Below are 22109 nucleotides of genomic sequence, written 5' to 3'. Positions count from 1 at the left end.
GAACGTGACACTTCCCAGTTGTCTTTAGACAACAACAAAACAAATGTGCATAATCTTTTTTATTATTCAGTCATTTCAATGTACTTTAAAACGTATTTTCCTAAGCCGAAATTTCCCACTATAAAAGTTCACCCGAACCGTCTGGGTGTGGTAATGAGAACTGTCAGTAAGCTATGATTGACAGACCGTGCCCCGTTACCATAGCTACCCCCATGATACGCGTTCTTTTTGGGAGACTTTTCACAAAATAAAAAATAGAAAATAGAGTCCCTACAAGCTTTGATTCTTTGACTGTGTTCGTGACGCACCAAGTTGACAACTTTCTCAACCGGTTGAAAATAGGACGATAAATTTGAAACGCATATTTCTCCAAAAATACAGAACGGACATATTTAATACTTTACTCATTGTGTTTCTTCAATGCCTCTTGTGCAAATAGCACATAAAACCGAGAAAGTGTGAAAATCACCATGGTACTCCTTTAAAAATATAAATAAATACAGGAATTAAAATTATTTTTAAAAGACAATAAAAAATAAATGCATTATTTCTACTTCTGGAATATCAAAGTCAAATTTGACAGCATATGATCCACCAAAACCGTTGATTGGCTTTGCATGGTAAAGCCCCGAAATGACCAGTCCGCCAGACAATGGCCTGCACCATATGCCATGGACATGGTCCAGGCAGGAGGATGGTGAATGACGCAAATGACATACTGCAATGTCCCGAAGATTCCAATGAACTGCCAAAATTGCTCTGTTCCATGCAATATCGACTGACACACCCCCAGCAGCAGCTCCCCTCCCAATTTGGTGTGAAATTACCAAACCGCTCAGGCCCGTCAAAATATATAGCGCAAATACCATTTCGCCAGTGCTCGCAACTTGTCATGCGCTGGCTGGAAAATAGAGTCCCTACAAGCTTTTAAGAAAATTCATAATGGTGGAAAACCTAGTTAAGCCTAAATTAAAATGCTTGGCACCATCAATTGTGCATTTGCCAAAGAATCACTGTAAAAAAAGAATTTTCATTCTGGTCCAAATGGTTCCAGAGTTATAGGCCAAAACGTAAAAGTGGTTGTAACAACTATAGATGTAATGAGCTTTCTGAATCAAACATATAACAGATGTTGAATATTTAAAGTTTCCCAGTTGTCAGGCAATAGATCTGTGGATATAGTTGTGTCAAGGTCACTCAAGAAAGATTCCTTATTGGCTGACTTCATCCTCAAGGCAGCTGTATTGTTGACCATGAAAAGGAAGGAAACATCCTGAAACACTGAATTTGTCTTCTATGAAGATTTCCACTTTATCAAGCTTGGCTCAGCATTTGACCTGTGATGCTTCCGGTAACTTTACAAAAATTAAATAAACTGAAATTATCTACTGAAATTGAAAATATTATGGAGATATTGGAACACCTCAAATATATACAAAACTATACAAATTATTGCCACTTCAGGATACTGCTGTAGACACACAGCTGTGAAATATATTTGTTATATTTTTACTTGTACCTACCTTATTTTCTTTAGCTGCAGTTTGTAAAGCAAAGTCTGACATTGATGTAAATATCTACACAGATTCTCAATATACTTTTGGTGTAGTACATGACTGTTTGTACTTACGGGTTAATAACAGACTCCTGGCTAAACTAACAAAGTAATTTATCTTAATTTCAATAAAAGACTGGGTGATGCCGCTATCAGTGATGCTCCTCTCTATGAAAGCAGGGCCGACTAATCCAGATTCATGTTCACCCTTTGAAATTCTTACAGGTCGACCCATGTTAATTCCTGGTGATTTGCGTATTGGTAGTGCTGAATTACATTAATGGATAACCGTTTAGTTGAATACTGTTCTACTCACAACATCGTCAGCCGTTCCAGTGACAGGAATTCTAGTGTGGATCCGCATTACACGGTTAAGGAAATACAAGAGTGAGACCCAACACGGGGCATAATCATCCCCATCTATCCTTCTGGCTCCTGGGGGCCTTTCCCCTTGTAGCATGTCTCCATGCAGACACATGTTTCTGCAGCACAAAAGTTTTCACCAACCCTGCAGGTTGCAGCTGGACCTGGGAAGATCTCACAGCTATCAACCACACTGGGTGGGATGCAGTACAACAAGGACATTTGGAGAATGGCTGATAGTCATTTTTGGGGTATAAGTAACCCTAGTAAATTGGTAGAAGATCCATGTTGTAATGTTGTAAAAGGTAATGGATCAGGTGTATTAATCTCGAAGTATCCGAGAGTCTGGACTGATACAGGAGTACGTTAGGAGAATGAATTTAAGACACAAGATATTTATTAATTGGAATAGAACTGCTGCAGGACTGGAGGAAAATGGTTGCCCCTTACTTTTTTTAGTGCTTTGTAGGGATGCACCGATAGATTGACCAACTGATTGTTATCGGCCAATAATACTGCAATTGACCATTGGCTGATAGTTGGAAAACAACTGATGGTCAACTGATGCTGAAAATGTATGAGCTCACTCATGTCAGTTTTAACAACATAAATTGTTTGATGTGGTCCAAAAATACTTATCTTGATATCATAGTGTTATTTGTGCGGGTGCTTTTTTCCAGATACATGAGTGCATCGTTGTCAATCTTGCCGACATAAAAACTTCTGTTTAATTTTCAACTGTGGAGAAGGAGGATGAGCTTTGCATAGCCCTCATGGCACTGCTCTGCACTATCCTCGTACACATGATTAGGCATGTGACCAAGGACACAACGAAGCATGTCTGTTGAGCAAAAAAAATAGAATTCCTGCTTCCAAATACAACCCCAAAAAAGTTGGGATAGTATGGAAAATGCTAATAAAACAAAAAGGAGTGATAATGTAAATTCTATTCACCCTGTACTATACTGAAAACACTACAATAGAACATCATTTGATTTTTTACCTTGTGAATTTAATTGTTTTTTGAAAATATACACTATTTTCAAATCTGATGACTGCAACACGCTCCAAAAAAGTTGGGACAGTTGAGTGTTTACCACTGTGTAACATCACCATTTCTTTTAATAACACTTATTATGCGTTTTGGTACTGAAAACACCAGTTGGTTAAGATTAGCAAGCGGAATTTTCCCCCATTCTTCCATTATGCAGGTCTTCAGCTGCACAATTGTACGGGGCCTTCGTTGCCGTATTTTGCGCTTTATAATGTGCCACACATTCTCAATCGGAGACAGGTCAGGACTGCAGGCAGGCTAATATAGCACTCTCTGCTTACGCAGCCATGCACTTTTAATCTGGGCAGAATGTGGTTTGGCATTGTCCTGCTGGAAAATGCAGGGCTGTCCCAGGAGAAGACGGCATCCGGATGGTAGCATATGTTGCTCCAGAATTTGTACATATCTTTCTGCATTAATGGTGCCCTCATAGATGTGCAAGTTACCCATGCCCTGGGCACTGACACACCCCCATACCATGACAGACTGACTTTTGGACCCGATGCTGATAACAGCTTGGACGGTCCTTTTCCTCTTTGGCACAAAGGACACGACAGCTGTTTTGTCCAAAAACTATTTGAAATGTTTTCTCGTCGGATCACAAAACATGCTTCCACTGTCCTACTGTCCATCTCAGATGAGACCGAGCCCAAAGAAGTCGGCGGTGCTTCTGGACAGCGTTGATGTATGGCTTCTGCTTTGCATAATAAAGCCTTAACTTGCATCTGTAGATGTAGCGGCAAATGGTGTTGACTGACAAAGGTTTACCGAAGTATTCCCGAGCCCATGTCATGATATCCTTTACAGACGCATGACGACTTTTAAGACAGTGACGTCTGAGGGATCACGCATATTCAAAAGTGGTTTTCGGCCTTGCCCTTCACGCACTGAGATTTGACTGGATTCCTTGAATCTTTAAATAATATTGTGCACTGTAGAGGGTGAAATGCCCAAATTTTGTCTTTGGGGAAGGTTGTTCTCAAAGTGCTGGATTATTCGCTGACACATCTGTTGGCAAATTGGCAAGCCTCAACCCATTCTTGCTCATGAAGGACTAGGTCTTTCTTGTAGGCTCCTTATATACTATAACACGATTTCCTCACCTATTTAACATCACTGGTATCACATCACCGTGATATTTCAACTTGTCACATCATTATTAGTCCTAAATTTTCCCTGTGAAAACTTTTTTTGAACGTGTTGCAGGCATAAATTTCATAATAAACATATATCTTCAAAAAACATTTAAGTTAATTAGGTAAAACATTGAATACCTTGTCTTTATACTGTTTTTGTTTTAATACAAAGTAAATTTACAAATTGCTGCTTTCTGTTTTTATTTGCATTTCATTTACCGTCCCAAGTGCATCCCACTCGATGAACTGTTATTCCGTGCTACCGTACTTCTATGGTCCAGAGTGCGTAGTCCCAAGCATTGACTGGAGTGCATATTCTGGAGCACAGTAATGTGGAGCATGGACGTTTGCAGTTTGGGAGACATCCATTGATTCATTACTCCTGTTTTATGAGAGCAATTAATTTGAAATCTGTATAGCTAAGGAATCTGTAATTTTCCTGGACATGTAAATAAATTCCCTTCATATCTTTTATTGACATCACAGTGCTGTGAATTGAGTCACCATTGCAATAGCAAGAAGTATCGAACAAGTTATAAAGTGTCAAGCTAAACCAAGCAGCCACACAATTCTCTAGTGAATGGTGAAATGACTAGTCTAAATAGTGGTGGTTGGGATGCCACCACATTACCAAAATGGTGGAATGACAGAATTGACCTATTAGGGTTAGATTTATTATAACCCTCATATAATGCTTTATTCTGATAACATTGATTTTGTTTTTTTAAAATTCATTCTTAATACACATTCACACACACACACTCTGAAACAAATGTGTGTCACTGACAGCAGACCAAATGGATGTGCCTGGGAAATCAGGATGCAATGTATATTCCTGCCTGGGAATGTTCACACATGGCAATTGTTACACCTCTGACCAGGATACTTAAACATTCATGTATGGCTGTTATGTTGTGACGAAACGCATCGAGACACTCTCGTAAAAAGTGTGTTACTTCGCCTGTCCAGACTTAGTTCCACAAAAGTAGAAGATTCCCAACATGTTCAAAATTTTCTCTGAGTATCACAAGATTATATAATTTTTTCATATTGCTGAGGACAGAAGACGTTTAACAAATAAACTGAATTTTGTCCATCATTTTTTGTTTACATTAACTGAGGGTGCCAATAATTCTTAAGGGTAGAGTAAAAAAGTCTATAAATAATAGTGCGTAACTAAAGTCCATAAGAGTAAAGCATACACACATACTAAATAATTTCTGTTGTTAGCAGTAACATACAAATATGAGTAAAAACTGTTATCCAGGGATATTTATGTATAATATAGAAAAATAAAGCAGTAATATTGCTTTTTCTTTTGTCTCTTCCTGTGAGTATGAAGGTGTTACAGTGATGGTACATTGAACGCAAAAAATTTATATGCCACAATTTTAAATTATATCACAGATCAAATAGTTTGGAGGGAAACACGCAAGAACTTTCAACTTGTGCACAGACAAGGCAAACAGGCATACTTAAAACAGTTGTTTATTTCCATTTTTGAAAATGCTAATGGAGTAATGCTTGGCATGGAATATGTCAAAATAGACAGTTGCTAGACAGTTCTGTTTCCACAAACATGCACACAAGCATCACAAATGTAAATTTTAATCAGAAGGGTATATTCATAATTCGTAATTAAAACCTTTTACATATTACAAGTTCACCCCTAAGACAGTATGTGATGGTAACATCATGGTATAAAATAAAATTTTCAGTTGGCATGTCGTTATGATAATATATATTCAAAATATTTCTAATATGTGAGTATAGTGCAAAGTTACTGTTCAAAACTAGTTAAAGAATAAGTGTCATTATTCTTTCTGAGGTTGTATGTAGCAGAGATTATTAAATGTGAGAATGTTTTTTTGAGGTTATTTTGATTATCCCCTCTACTTAATCTCATAAATCCTTTAAAAACAAGATCAATGCAATCATCTGAATATGTTCATGGCCAAGCTACAGAAATTTATCAGGCTGATCTGAGATTTCAGATTTCACAACAGTGACCTTTAAGGGTATTTTCTCTGCACAAAGTTCTCTCACGTGGGTGGGGGGCCCTTGTAGCGCAGCATGAGTCTGAAGGAGCGGGCAAAGTTGTTGACGAGAGAGCAGCTAGTGCCCTCATCTGTCAGGGGAAGGAAGAATGCTAGGAGCAGCAGAGACAGCAGCAGGAGCTGTAGGGGCAGGGCAACACAACACGCACGCTGCAGGAGCCCAGAGCTCTTCTGTAACATACACACACACACACACACACATAAAGATGAGATAAAACATTCAAATACTTAAGAAAATTGCCAAAAAATCATTAAATTGTGACAATCTGTTAGCAACTTTTACATAAAAAAGTTTATGCAGTTATAATTATTAAAGGCCTTCTGCTCAACCCCACTGTATATTTAACCAATAGGAAATCTATAAAACCACTGTAAAACTAAAATCTGTAAACCAAAGTTCCCCAATTTGTTATGAGCAAACTGACTGCCTAGAACCAATTGAGTAGTGCTACTATATTGTCCAAGTATTCACTGAATTCAAACTATTATTTACACATTTTAACTGAGTTATAATGGCACATTCTATTTCTTCCCAATTGAGACTATTCAGGTCATTTAGTAAGATTAGAATTTAGCTTTTACAGTGTGAAAATCAGGTTAAATGAACACACGCCCTTTAAGTAGATTTTTATAATTACCTTTCCATTTCTTAATGGTTCTTTTTGTAGAACAGTACCATCCTGTAAGGAAATTTAGAATAAAAAAATATTTTTAATGTATTATGCTGCATCTTTTAGAAAGCAGACAAAAACAATGTTCTAAAGCATCCCACTTATGGCTGGATATAAAAATATCTGTATGACTACAAAATAATAAATAAAGCTATAGTAAAGGAAGTAACAATCCAATAGATAATTCAACTTGAAACTAGCGAGTTTTGATTCCAATTTCAGAGTTCTGAATGACCTCCATTCCCATATCTGTGAGGTTATATTGTCAATTCCAATTAGTTATTGCTATCCCGCCAAGTTACACCTCATCTCAAAAATAAACTGGGTTTATTAATGGGATAGTAACTTCATGCACGGTGTGATGAGGCTATATACGGTAGTAATATACCAAATCCCATGCAAAGATACAAATGAGCAGCAATGATGTAGCCTACAAAATAGGCCACAATACTTGAATTCAACTGGTATCATATTTGTGTATATACATGCAGTTCAAGAGCAAAACAATAACACGCAAGAGATGGCAGGAATACCATCCCACCAAGTTACACCTTGCCGGGGTGCTATGCCCCATACCTTTACAACACCAAGAGTTTGGCACTCTTCAGGGTTTCCACCAGAAATAATCACAATGAGCACAGACTCTCAGCTCTCAAAAACATCAGTACCTTCTATCAGCATGTCAACAGACCGAATTCACAAACATCTTCACACATCCACACAATAAAGCCCCAGATTTAGGGAATTTGCGTCTTCTAGTCGTATGGAAAAGAAATTGTAACATTGCCGATCGTATGGGCATCGGCGCAAAATAATGACGGTCAATTTCACTGTGCAATGTCATTAGTAAGTGTTTATAACTTAATTTTCTTATGCAATGCTAATATTCAAATTATATCACTTATTAATGTTCAATATATTTACTTAGGGCCCTGCGATAGATTGGCGGCCTGTCCAGGGTGTATTTCTGCCTTTCATCCAGTGCACGCTGGGATAGGCTCCAGCACCCCCTGCGACCGTGCTCAAGATAAGCAGGTATAGATAATGGATGAATGGACATTTGTTTAGGAAAAGTCATGAAGGGGAAGCCATTGGCTATGGACTAACTCTTGGAAGGTTTGATGATTTTCAAATTGACTGCCGTGCCGTTTCTACTGTTTTACATAGGCTACTCTAAACCCTGTAAACACCACGTTTCTAAATTAATGTTAGCTAGCCCTCTAGATCCCCTACCAACATACAAACAATTAGTGTCATTGTTAGGGATTGGCCAAGCGTTGGATGATGGAAAGACATTTTTAACACTGTTTAACATTAAAACAGTATATAGGGTTCTGATCAGCATTAGAAATATCCAGCTTTACTCTGATCATTAAATCCCCCTACTACTACGGCACAGCCCATCCGTACCCCCGGGAACCCCTCTACAAAAATACCACATGGTACAGTTTTGCAGAAATTACAAGAATGCTGAATAATCCTGAATGAGTATAATTTGAATACAGATTGTTACCAGACGCTAGCGATCAATAAAAGCAGATTGACAAACAGTAATATGTGTATCCGGTTTGTGTTTGAGAAACTTTATTATGTGAAATAACAAGCATTAAGATGTTAGTTGTGAATAGCGGTGGGGCCTTCCCGGCACTCTAAATGCATGTGTAAACCTGTATAATAATAGACTGAACAGAACTGTAATGCGGGTTAAATGTTTTCGGTGAAATGTTACAACTACAATAATTGTGTGCACTAGGTGTTATAATTGCCGGCATTAGACACACACAACAATTGCAGCACTGAATGACCTTCGTGACACGGCTCACTCCGTGACAATCATGTACACAATACCCCATTAAAAACACTTCCATTTAAAAAGTTTTCACATACTCTTAAGATGGTAAGATGAAAAAACACAGGGTCAAGTTAAAATTATTTGGAAACACTGGATAGCACTGGTTTGGAATACACCTTGTGTTGTCAGCTAAGATATTGTTGGTAGCTTGGACCAATTTTGATATTGGTACTTTCAATGGCAGGCCTAGATTTAGCAAGTTTGAATGAATGACTTATAGGCAGTTCTTTGCACGTGTGAGTAACTTGGTATTTTTGTATGTTGAAAACCTGTTTTTCTTCAGATGATAAAGTATACAATGGTTCATCTGGAAATATAAGTCTGTGAATCCCTGAACTTGTAACTGTGAGTCCTATCCTTGAGTCCCAGTCTAAAATTACCTTTCTAGTACCAAGGCACTTAAATAAATGATAGTATAATTAAACGCTTGGCGCAAGCCCCCTAGTGGCCAGGTCACCGATGTCCTGAGATTGCCATTACAAATAGCAACATTTTTGAAACACACTACAGAGAAATGACATCACTGGGCAACTAACATACGATTACATACTATAGAGTACAGGAAAAAGTGGTGTTTTATTGAAGTAAAGGAATGTATGTTTACTTATTTAGGTTTGTGTGCCAGTGAATTATAATGCTTTTGTGTTATGTCATTTGTTCCTGTTCTAACAGTTCTAATGGAGTGAATAAAATATGTAAATGCTTTCTAATGACAAAAAAGCATTGTATTCATTTTTGCAGAAGTTTTGGATAAATTCTTAGATCCTATATACATCCGCCATATGGATGAAAAGATACCAATTCCCACTTTATAAGCCTGCAAAAGTGAGTTTAAATGAGTCAAAACAGTTGATTTGTAGTGAAACACATGATTAATCTATGATTTACACTGCACAATTTGGCCATTTTGGATATATCTGGGGACACTCAGGGACACCAGGGTACATAGCTTACATTTTGCTTAACCAATTCGCGCACATGCCAAATCTGCCCAATCCTTGTACATATAACTTATTTAAAACTCGAGATGTGACATGAAAAATGGCTTAAATGAAGCAGGACATTTGTACCATTTACAATACTAACTTAGACTTGTTCATATTCATAATTTAGGAAGAAATAAAGTGCCACAAATGCAATTGTCTAGGCAAAAAATCAAAAATGAATTTGCTCCTTTTTAGTTTGCAATGAAATACTGAAAGATTGCATATATACAGCAGGTTAAACCATATGTCCTGGATCAAAAGCTGCTTGACCACAAGTTCATAAAATCTAAGGCTGGATATGTGGAACTACTAAAGATCGATGAAGCAAAAACTAAGCAGTGTACCCAGCGTCTCCAAATCTATCCAAAATGTCTAAATTATGCATTGCTGTATGTTACGGCCGGCTCGCAGGGCCGCAACAACAGGTCCAACGTACCCAAAAACAAGACAGAAACTGATCTAAAAACACAAACTCAGACATCGTCATCGTCACTGCAGGAAGGTCTGCGCACGCACGCTGCAGGGAAGTCTGCGCGCATCGTCGCCGCCGCAGGAAGGTCTGCGCACGCACGCCGCAGGGAAGTCCATGCGCGTCGTGGCCGCCGCAGGAAGTCTGCACGTGTCGTCGCCGCCGCAGGAAGGTCTGCGCGCGCACGCACGCCGCAGGGAAGTCCGCACGCGTCGTCGCCGCCGCAGGAAGTCTGCGCGGGTCGTCGCCGCAGGGAAGTCTGCGCGCGTCGTCGCCGCCGCAGGGAAGTCTGCGCGGGTCGTCGCCGCAGGGAAGTCTGCGCGCGTCGTCATCGCCGCAGGAAGGTCTGCCCACGCACGCCGCAGGGAAGTCTGAGTGTCCGTGGTGTCAGAAGTGGGATGGCAGATCCCGGACGAGCCCCCATTTTGTTACGGCCGGCTCGAAGGGCCGGAACAAACAAAATGTCCAAATCACCAAAAACCAGACAGAAACTGATCTAAAAACACAAACTCAGACATCTATTATTCTAAAACACAAACTAAAACAAACAAAAACTCAAAGTTCACAAAATAAAAGAGTCTTCACAAAAACCTACCAAATGCAAACCACACAAAAGAAACCTCAAAGAAGAATCTCCCCAGCCTCATACTGCAGGGCTTATATTGGGCCACAGGCAGGTGGAGGCAATCAAGCAAGTAAGCAATTAGGTATTACCTCCACCTGCACTACCCAGGCAAGCAGAGGCTGGGGACGTAACACTGTAAATCACAACATAATTACATATTTCACTGCAAATCAATTGTTTTGACTCAAGAAACTCACTGTTGCATTATTTTCAAGTGGGAATAATCAGCTTTCCATCAGTACAGTGGTCTAAAATTCCTAAGGGGTCCAGAAACATATCCAGAATCTCTCCAAAATTAAAAAAATACTTTTTGTCCCTCGTCGTCACACTTATGAACAGTTAACTCACTGTGGAACTGTGCAATAACCCTGGAACACTATAATACCCACTGTACCTATACCTATTTTGGCAATGTTCCAACTTTGACATCATATCTGGTGCATAAAACACAAATATTGCGAAGCTACTAACGAACGCTTACATTTCAGTGTGAAATATCATCATTATTAAATACCACTAACCTATTCAAAGACACTCAATTTAAAAAAAAAACCTAAATATTTTCAGCAGTAACTCGTACATATATACGATAAAATCTTATCTGTGTTCAGTAGGTAGAGACAGAGACAGAGGATCAATGCTGTCTCCTCTTCTGACTTAGTCCAGAAAACAGAATATCAGCTAGGTCTATCAGCAAACATATGCCTTAGTCATGCTCAGAAGTTCTCAAGAATAATCTTATTTTCCATAAATGACGAAACTCATCGATTAAGTTTTGCCGGGTGCAGTGTCTTTAACTGCTACCACAGAGTGAATGTGTAAGGTTGCGCTAATGGGACAAAACCTTTAGTTATGCTGAGCTATAAACGGCTATTCCAAAAGTAGAACTAGATATATTATACATTGTTAGAAAGCTTAATTGCAAATCAAGCCAGATTGTACTAAAAAGGGCATAAACAGCATGTATGGTATTACGCACCGCTATTTTGGAAGCTACCCAGGCGTCACAAATGAGTGTCTATTTCAGAAACAGATTTTCCAAGACAATATATGACCACTCAGTCTCGAAAGGGACATCGCTACATGTAAAACCAACAGTAAGGTTGTATATTTATTCCATATTTAGTCCCAGATATTGACAGTAGAATGACATGGTATAATTTCAGAAAAATTCCTCTTTTATTTCAGTGTTCAATGAGCAACATTTTTCACATCTGCACTGGCATACCTTCGGCTATTGTTGGCTTTATCTTATTACTATGACGAAACACAAAGGTAGAGGTAAAAGAATATTTTTATGAATGCCTAGATAGACACTATTGTCCAGTGTTTCATGCCTGGGGGTGTAGCTGCAGTTGAGACTGCAGGGAGGAGGTGCTTAGAAACACCGTCTAGTTGTCCTAAATCATCTACTAATATAGACAGAACACAGAGTTTGTGTTTTCAACTCATAGTTTGGTTGCATGAGCACTGAATGTCTGAGTTGAGCAATCTAGGCATGCGTTTCTGATTCAGGAAATGTGTAGTATCACTTGTTTTACATTTGTGACTTTGTGTATTTTATTCCAAACTAAAGGAGAACAAGTTAAATTTTTGCCTAGATTTCTTTGTATTTGCGGCATTTCCTTTGTATCTAAATTATGAAAATAAACAAAACTAACTAACTTAGTATTGTGAATGGTACAACTCCTGCTTCATTTAAACCATTTTTGAAATCTCTGGAGTTATAAAGCCTTAAATACCCCCTAAATTGGTGGGGATTGGCCAGATTTGGCATCGGCACAAAGGGGTTAATACTAATATTGCTTCTTTTACCAAATTACATGTTGTTGTAGCCTTGTGTTGTTTCCAGCTATGGCCCTGTGCAAGGATGAACGAGACATTCTAATAAATGATTTTTGGTGCCTTACTGGTTTTATCTGACCAATTCCAAAAATTTTAACCAACACTGGCAGATACCAATATAGTTCCCAATATATTGTGCTGTCAGTCAGGATTATGTAAAATATATATAATTTCCTGAATCCAGTTTTACTGCTAACACCCTTGTTTAATGTCCACTCTGAATACTGAACACAAGTGTATCAACAGTTAAAACACCTTGCTTATCCAAAATGTAACATTTATTTATTTCATTTAATTTGGGAATTATTATCAAACATATAAATTATTAATTAAATTGCCAAATTCCCCTGTTCCTGTATCTTATTTCATGTCTTTGAAGGGCCCACAATGGCTGAGTGGTTGATTATAGTTCCTCACAGTGCATCCCTACACTTTAGAGTTCCATTTGCATTTTGCATGACTTTCGTTTTTTAAGAATCAAAGATACAGGATACACAGCAAGATGGATCACTGCTATATATAATCTATTTTCGAATACTACAAGTTATAGTAAACTATATATTATTGTCTCTCAGTGTATATTAATAATTGGCTCAGCTGTATTAATTACCTACAGAACTAATAACCACTTTTTATTGTTCTTTTTTTTTGACATTCTTTTTATTAAATGTCTTACTGTGCTTGTTGCTGTAATTATCTCCAGAATTGCAGGACCCCTACACAGCAGCCCTGTTGTGATAAAGGTGAATGTATTAGCCCTGTCCAGCAGGGGCTTTTACCTGGTCCCCCAGGTGAGTCTTCAGGTCCCCTGTATCCTGCAGTTTAGACTTGTAAAGCACCCAGCGGTACCTAAGTTCCTCTAAGCATGGGTCCTCTGCCCCTACCCCACCCTGGGAGGTCAGCAGCCCCAGCAGGAAGCTCTGACCCCAGCCCACACCAGACCTCAGCTCCTGAAGACAGGACAGTAGACAAATTTCAGACACATATTGAGAGGAGGAGTGTCTCCCGTGAGTCGCACACTTTGACCATTGGGCTACAATCCAACATTTCCACATGGAACTCAAACCAGTTGTAGATATTGCAAGAGCCATTTGATTTGCAGGAAAACTAAATCATTGCTTTACTACGAACACTGTCAAAAAACTGAAAACCTGTTTTTTTATGGACACTACTGTATACTGTGTATAACTTGCAACAACACAGACAGACTCTACATTTCATGACAAAGCCCTTCTAAAATGTACTTTGTTTCCTGTAAATGGGACTGCAGGTACATATATGGTCAGATTTACAAAAATATAAAAAAGTGGCTCCATTTGCTCCAAATAACATAAACTGAACGCTACACAGTAAAATGTTAATTGTTAAATCAACTCTTACAGATTACATAGGGTCCCTTTTTGTACTCTGTTAGAGCTGAATTTACATTGAACATTTTACTGTGCAAAACAGGAAAAAAAAAGCCTCACCCTGAGTTCCTTCTCTCTGAGCCTTAGTTCTTTGGCTGTTAACTTCCCCTTCTGGCTCACAATCCTGCTGAGTTTAGCATCCTGTGCCTGAAGCCAGGCCTCAAACTCTTCCTGAAGAGAATAAAAACAATCATAAGGTTATCAGTAACATCCAGGAACAGAAAGAAACAATCAATGTATTCATTATTATCCAAATATTACCAGTGTACGAAGACTCGATTGGTATAAACAGGTTCCAGAAGATTCCTGGAGAAGTGACTCTGCAGCTTTCCCACGCTCCTTCCCAGAATGTCCCCAGTAGATTATTCGAGTCCCTCCACTCTGCTGTTCAGTACCCTCCCTGTGGTTTCTGAAGGGACTCTCACTATATATACTTCTCAAATCCACCATCTGAACCCCAGCATTGACCTGACTGACACTGGAATCTTGCTGCCTCAAAGCCTGTTCTGCATGGACCTCTACAGTGTTCAGACCCAGATCCAGACTCCAACCAAGCCTCTTTCCCCGGTCCAGTCCACTGCCAGGTTTATTGTGTCTTCCTGCACTGAGTCCTGCTGAACCAATGCTAGCTTCAGCTCTGACAGCCTGCTCTGAAGTCAAATGCTCACCACCTCTGACACATAACTCTTCAGCCTGGATACTCTTACTTAAACCCACACCCTCACAGCCTGCTCCTGAGACCCTTTCAGCTCTGACGCTCTGTCCTACATGTGCCCCAACAGGTCCACAATCAAACCTTTCCCCGGCCCTGAAATCCCACACCATACCCTCATCTTCAGCGCCAACTCTCACCTCATCTCCAGACCCTAATCCCACCTCAGCCCTGACATCCTTCCCCAAACTCATATCCTCACTGCTAGCACCTACTACCCCCTCATCTCCAAATCCTAGCACCCCTTCAGTCCTGACACCCTTCCCCAAACCCATACCCTCACTGCTTCCAGGTAGTACCCCCTCATCTCCAAACCCTAGCATCCTTTCAGTCCTGACACCCTTCTCAAAACCACTACCTTCATCTTCAGCACCAAACCTGGCAGCAGATCTGAGCTCCAAACTCTTACTAACACTTCTACCACACAAATCCTCCATAATCACCTCAGGTTTTACACCCTGACCTGAACATTTACCATCATCTACAGCATCAAGCCTCCCTAAATTCCAGGCACCCTTCCCCAAGTTTACACCTTTGTTCCAAGCACCAACCCTTCCTTCACACCTGATACTCTGCCTCACATGTGCCCCCTCATGTCCAGCACATAACCCATCCTCAGTGCTCAAACCCCACCCCAAACCCATGCACTCCATTCTGGCGCCTAGTTCCCCCTCATCTCCAACCCCCAAAACTGCCTCAGCTTTTATAACCTCCTGCAAACCCACATTGCCAATTCCAGCTGCTGACGCAGATTCAGCCCTGACACCGTCCCCAAATCCGATACAGCCAACTTCAGCACCAAACCCACTCTTAGAATTGATACTCTGTTCCAAACTCACACACTCACCTCCAGACAAACACTCCAACTGACCCCAGACACCCTGCTCCACATGTGTTCCCTCTCCCTTAGAAAATAAATCACTTTGGGCCCTCACATCCTCTCCCAAATGCATGCCCTCATTACTGGCCCCTAAGCCCCCAACATGTCTGACATCTGTTTCCAAACCTATAGCCTTATGTCCAGTCCCCAACACTCTGTCAGCTTTAAGACTCTTCCCCAAAGCTGTACCCTCATCTCCAGTCACAAACAGCCTATCAGCTATAACACCCTTCTCGGTATCCATATCCTCATCTCCAGTCCCCAACACTGTGACAGCTCTGACACCCTTTCCGAAATCCATATCCTCTGCTTTGACAGCCTTCTCCATATTCATTCTGCCATCTTCTGTCCCCAAATCTCTGTCAGCTTTAACACCCTTCCCCAGACTCATAGCCTCATCTCCACCCCCCAATGCTTTAGCATCATCTCCAGCACTGAATCCTAACTTATCTCTGAAACTTTTCCTAAGACCCAAATTATCATCTTCAGCACCAAACCTTCCTTCACCCCTGGCACTCTGTCCCACATGTGCCTCTTCACCCTTAATATGCAGCTCCCTTTCAGCTCTGATATCCCACCCCAAACCTTTACCTTTACCTCCAGCAGAAACTCCCCCCTCATCCCCAACCTCTAACTGCTCTTTAACTTTTAAAAACTGCTCTAAACCCATACCCTCAGAACCCTGTTCTGATCTACTCTTTCTGAAAACATCCTCTCCATCCCCTACCCACAAGTCCATGCTTGTTTTAATCTGTCCTACTCTGTCCCCCTCATTTCCTGTTATACAAGAGGCATTGCTTGTCACTCCATCACCATACAGAAACCTGCAGATAGCACAAGTTTACAACACACCACAGCACTTTCAAACAAGAACTGCCTTTTTTAACAGTAAATGATATTCAGCCTAAAACTGATTAGATGAATATATCAAAAGTATGCTATATTTCCATTTAATGTCCATATATTCATTATCTAATGCTGGACAACAATATGGATTCAGAAAAATGTGAGTTTTTGAAATACTGTGATACTCCCAAATTCCAGGTGGGGTACTAATGAGTCAGTCCAATTCAGCCCTGCTGAATCATTGTGCATAAACCCAATATGGCCTACCCTTTCTTCCCGGTTGTGTATGTGTTAAACATCTTGGACACAATTTAAAGCTTAGTCATTTTCCAGACCTTTTAAGCCAAAATGACTTAAAAATGTTACATTTATCATGGTACTCCACTAGAGCTGGACATGGGTGCTATTAAGTGCCACCATTGAGTTGTATGCCTCAAGCATACCTGCAAAATGCACTTAATGTACGTCGGTTTGGAAAAAAGTGTCTCCCAAATAAAATGTAATGTGAATAAAAGGAGAGAACAATCTTATTTAATGGTAGTCATACCTGTGGAGGTCCATACTAAGTGTGTGCAGAGAAGCCCAAGAGTCATTCAGACGCTGCAGGTCTTCCAAGATTTTCCCTTTCCCTTCAACAGATGTCCTGATGAGCACTCCCTGACTCAAAGCCTCCACTCTGTGTAGTTCCATTTCCCTCTCAGGGAGTTCCCCCAGCACTCTCTGAAGGTGATAGACAACACCGCTCAGAACTGATGGTGAATAAACATGACTGAAAGCCAGACCTGGTCAAATACATATTTGTTTTGGATTCAAATACTTTTCTGTGCGTTATTGATCTTTCCTAGTGTAATTGAGCCTGCCAATATGACCAGAAGGCAGAATACACCAGACAAGATCAGTAAAGCGTAGAAAAGTATTTGAATAAAAAACAAATACATATTTGACTGAGGTCTGTTGATGCCAGCATCCTGATATTGCTTAACTCATACTGTCAGTGTTCCTCCAACCAAGGAGATAGAAAAATAAGTATATAAAATAAGCATAGTGTTATTAAATCTATAATTCAAACTAATTTAATTTGTTCTAGCATGTGGTTTATGTGGTTTAGTTATTGTCGTATTCACAAATCACAATTTATGATAAGCCAGATTAGAACACATGTCTGCGGGAAGTTTCAATGTCACTCATGAATGATGCATTAAAATGATGCTGGAGAAACTGAAAAATTCAGATTTTTTCTTTTTTGAGACACTTTTCTGTTCTTATTCCCTAATCTCCTCTCCTTGTGTTCATAAGCTATCTATGAAAAGAAACAAGGAAATGAGGGAAATGTATATCGTATTCAAATACTGCAAGACTATTGGAGAGGATGCCTAGTGCTTCAATTAGCTGTTGGTTTCAACAAGCAGAATAGTTTTAGACTGGCTATTGCTGCCACTCATGTAAGTGTAGTTCTAGAGGCCAAACAGTGCAAACAGAATATCTTGATCAGTCAGATATTTGTGACAGGAGCCAGAAAACCAGGCTTAAGTGCAGGAAAGTTGATTTTGAGTTTTTTTATAGCATATGTAAGCTGAGAAACAGAGCTTCAAATAGATGTATCATACATGGAGATTGGACAATTACTGAGGACGCTGTGCTGAAGTTACATATTTATGCTGAATGGGCTGCCAGAAAACCAGAGATTTTCACTGTCAAAGATTGACAACGGATTCCCACACTTTTGTGACATATTTCCTTAGCAACCATGTGTTTAAATAGATACCAGTTACACCAAATTACACATAATGCATTGTGGTGGTATATTCTACCTATTTGACGTTGAATGCATGGAATACAAATATTTAAACTGCTTAGAAATCAACTTTAATGTAGGTTGAAAGCAGAAGTTGGGATCCTCACTGCCTCTTGTTCACACCCACTCAGACTTTGAATTAATTTAATTTATGCAGAATAGTAGCCTACTTTACACCATTCTGAAAGTAATTAAGCTACCACAAACTACTGGGAAATGTAGCTACTAGAGCTTAAATAGATACCAAATTACACATAATGCATTGTGGTGATATATTCTACCTATTTTATGTTGAATGCATGGAATACGTAAGGGATAAACCACAATGGGCTGTCCCGTTATTGGAAAATAATGTACGACGGGGGTGGTGAAGCTAGGGATATAAATCAAATTCATCTCCCTATCTCTGTCTTGCTTTTTAAAATGGTGCGGTCACGCACTGTACAGCGTTTTTCCAAGACCCTCTGAAACCGGGTTTTGAATGCCAGCTAGTTTCATGATAGGTTCACCATCACCTGTTACCTAGCCAATATTAAAATTCAGCTGGGTTTTAGCTCAAAATGGTCTCACGGCATGCTTTTTATCCTGGTTAGCTAGCTAACTACTGAATTATATTAAAAACAGCGGCTACTATAAACACAGTCGTTAACAAAGATTAAAGTCGCAAGCGGCGTTGGAAGGGGTCCAAGCATTGGCAGCATCGCGCCCCCTATGGAGCGATTTTAAAATGGCTTTGTCCTCATGATCATATGCCTTCACCCAACATATCTACTGAATATCATGATGATCGTATGAAATATTGATGACTTATGGCCAATTCTGTGCTAAGAGACGCTGTCGGATGACTTAGTTACGTCGCCATGGATGTGTCCTGGCCGCTTCCGGTCAAGGCCTTTACTATGTCGTAACACTTAGATGGTATGTCATAACACTTAGATGGTCCGGCGTGCATGCACAGCTGCAGTGTTTCTGCGCCGCAACTAAAAAAGGCGTCACACTAGTGTTGTCACGATACCGAAATTTTGACTTTGATACTGATACCAGGTTTAGTATTACGATACTCAAAACTGAAATGATACTTGAAACTTAAACGATGCTAATTCGATACTCGGTACCTAACGATACTAAAATTACCTTAATAGATCAGAAACGTAATGTCCACAAGGGTTGACCTCATTTTCTAATTCATGGTTTATTAACAACCTGGTTCATTAACAACCTGTAAGTTGAAGTCTCTTCAACATATTAATATGCATAGGCCTGTAGTGTTACAACACTGAACAATAGAAAATATATTTCTATATATTCTATATATAATATATTTTAAATATATTTCAAAAATTAAACAGTTGTAAAGTAAATAATCTTTAAAACAGGTCTTTCACCTTTAAATAGATTTAAAAACAGCATATTTTAATAACAATATAGCATCTATCTATAATAAAATATTTCCAAATTGGAACACCTATTGCTACTGAAGTGAACTGAGTCAATGCTTGCGCTGTATCAGGGAAGTGAATGCACAAGCGCAGGTCACCTCACTTGGCAACCTTAGTTGCTACTGCCATCTAGCGAAGATTCTGACAAACTACACTTTTCATCCTCTAAATCAGTAATGCGGGAGACACATTTCCCTGGCTTTTACAATTGACGCAGAACTACCGAACGTCGGAAAATTCAAACACGAAACCGTTTTTTTTTTAAGTACCGAGAAAGTGCTGAAGTTTTGGTATACCGTGCAACACTACGTCAGTCACATATTCCAATCCATTGCTCAGTTTAGCAGAGAATGCCCATTTCAGAGCACCTCAGAGACAGATAGAATAATAACACATAAATACACATTTCAAATAATAAATACGACATTGAGAAAAAACGAAACAAAAAACGAAACAAAAGACGAGTTATCAAGTTGCGACCTACGCGCAGAGCAGCCGACCGTTTTATTTATTTATTGGCAGATGAGAAGCAACAGGAATCACAAACGGATTATCCAAGACAATATATGATCACTCAGTCGCAAAAGGGACATCTCTACGCGTGAAACCAGTGGTAAGATTGTATAATTATTCAAAGTTTAGTCCCAGATATTGAATGTAGAATGACATGGCATAATTTTTAAAAAAAACTTTGTCTCGTTTATTTCGTTATTCAGTGAGCAGCGTTTTCACTGCTGTATTGGCATATTTCAGGGCTAACACCGGATTTATCTTGTTGCTACGGAATATTACAGTAGCTTACATTACAGGCATTTGGCAGACGCTCTCATCCAGAGCGACGTACAACAAAATGTATTACCATAACGAGGAACAAGTGTGTCGAAAACCCTAGAGGGCAGTAGCCTACCGTTCTAAGTGCAGGGAACAACCGCATAATTCAACTTGGACCCTGTAGGTTAAACTGATTAACGCTAACACAAACAAGAACAGCAACAACGCAGTCTATGAGAACATTCAAGCAATAGTTAAGACGAGTTAAGACTAAGTCACCTACGGAACAACTACCTAGTTACAACCCCAAGCTTACAGTCAATTTAGAGATTAAATTGAGACTACGATTTCTCAGCACAATGACGGATTTAAAGACTAAACAAACTCACCCGATATTGTCTTCAAATGGACCGTAGTATTTATTTAGACATTGGCAGACTACAGCGTAAAATGCGTCTTTTGTTTATATTCAATATTAGTAATTGCAGCGAGAAACTGCAGCTGTAGGTCGTTATGTTATGGTAGCAACGGAACGAAGCGGACTATATATATGTATTAGGCTACCGTCATTGTTTCATTATACCAGCGTGTTTTCGCGCGTTTGCACAGAAACTCAGAACCTATCAATAAAATGGTTTAGCTATTTCTCAGCATAATGACAGATTTAAAAATTAAACGAACTCACCCGACACTGTCTTCCAATGGTTCCCGACGGTCAGACCCTCCCCTCACTGATAAAAACTAGACCCTACGGCAATAGTTAAGACGAGTTAAGTCACCTACGAAACAACTACCTAGTTACAACCCTAAGCTTACAGTCGATTTAGAGATTAAATTGAGAATACGATTTACAGCATAAATTGCGTCTTTTGTTTATATTCAATATTAGTAAATGCAGTGAGAAACTGCAGCTGTAGGTCGTTATGTTATGGTAGCAACGGAACGAAGCGGACTATATATGTATTAGGCTACCGTCATTGTTTCATTATACCAGCGTGTTTTCGCGCGTTTGCACAGAAACTCAGAACCTGTCAATACAATGGTTTAGCTATTTCTCACCATAATGACAGATTTAAAGACTCATCCAATATTGTCTTCAAATGGATCCATGCCAAAGAAAAGTAATGATTCATCCTCTCAAAGCTTAACCGTAGCGTATTATTTATTTAGACATTGGCAAAGTACAGCATAAATTGCGTCTTTTGTGAATATTCAATGTTTGAAATTGCAGCGAGAAACTGCAGCTGTAGACACAAGATAGTCTGTTATGTTATGGTAGCAACGGAACGAAGCGGACTATATATGTATTACCGTCATTGTTTTATTATACCAGCGTAATAATAATAATAATAATAATAATAATAATAATAATAATCCTAACAGATACAATAGGGTTCCACCAGCTTCGCTGCTTGGACCCCTAAAAATGTGTCCCGTAGCCATGAGTTAATACGGAACGCCTATAGGGTATGCATTGACGTCACTTTCCCACCGGAATACGCTCCCTCAGTCGGGACTGAGTGGCAAAACATGCTGCCACATGGCTTACCAAAGAACCAGTGGTCCATGGACATTCAACAAGAAATCGGAGCTATCTTTTTACAGACTGCCGAAAGCTAAAGAAAAGAGAAGCGATGCATCGCT

At 39.5% G+C, this 22109-nt stretch overlaps 2 protein-coding genes across 11 annotated transcripts in view; one reads left to right on the top strand and one right to left on the bottom strand.

The window, feature by feature from the left end:
- LOC135233747 (uncharacterized) overlaps window positions 1–22109 on the top strand; it is a 789909-nt gene that overhangs the window by 335531 nt on the left and 432269 nt on the right. The gene's annotated exons all lie outside the window — the stretch shown is intronic.
- Window positions 5634–22109, bottom strand: part of LOC135233732 (nesprin-3-like) — an 81562-nt gene continuing 65086 nt past the window's right edge. For 3 of the 4 annotated variants that reach the window (XM_064297534.1, XM_064297533.1, XM_064297535.1), the window contains exons 13-18: window positions 17008–17180; window positions 14284–16438; window positions 14083–14193; window positions 13393–13563; window positions 6804–6845; window positions 5634–6336 (exon numbers count right to left, since the gene is read on the bottom strand). In XM_064297534.1, the coding sequence (XP_064153604.1) occupies window positions 6151–6336; window positions 6804–6845; window positions 13393–13563; window positions 14083–14193; window positions 14284–16438; window positions 17008–17180 (2838 nt within the window). In that variant the 3' untranslated portion in view covers window positions 5634–6150. The remainder of the gene's footprint in view (window positions 6337–6803; window positions 6846–13392; window positions 13564–14082; window positions 14194–14283; window positions 16439–17007; window positions 17181–22109) is intronic. The other variant, XM_064297536.1, reaches the window with a different exon arrangement.

The sequence above is a fragment of the Anguilla rostrata genome, chromosome 10, assembly GCF_018555375.3.
Source record: "Anguilla rostrata isolate EN2019 chromosome 10, ASM1855537v3, whole genome shotgun sequence".
NCBI lineage: Eukaryota > Metazoa > Chordata > Actinopteri > Anguilliformes > Anguillidae > Anguilla > Anguilla rostrata.
Note: the sequence above shows the minus strand (reverse complement) of the source record. Positions and strands in the feature narration are given on the sequence as shown.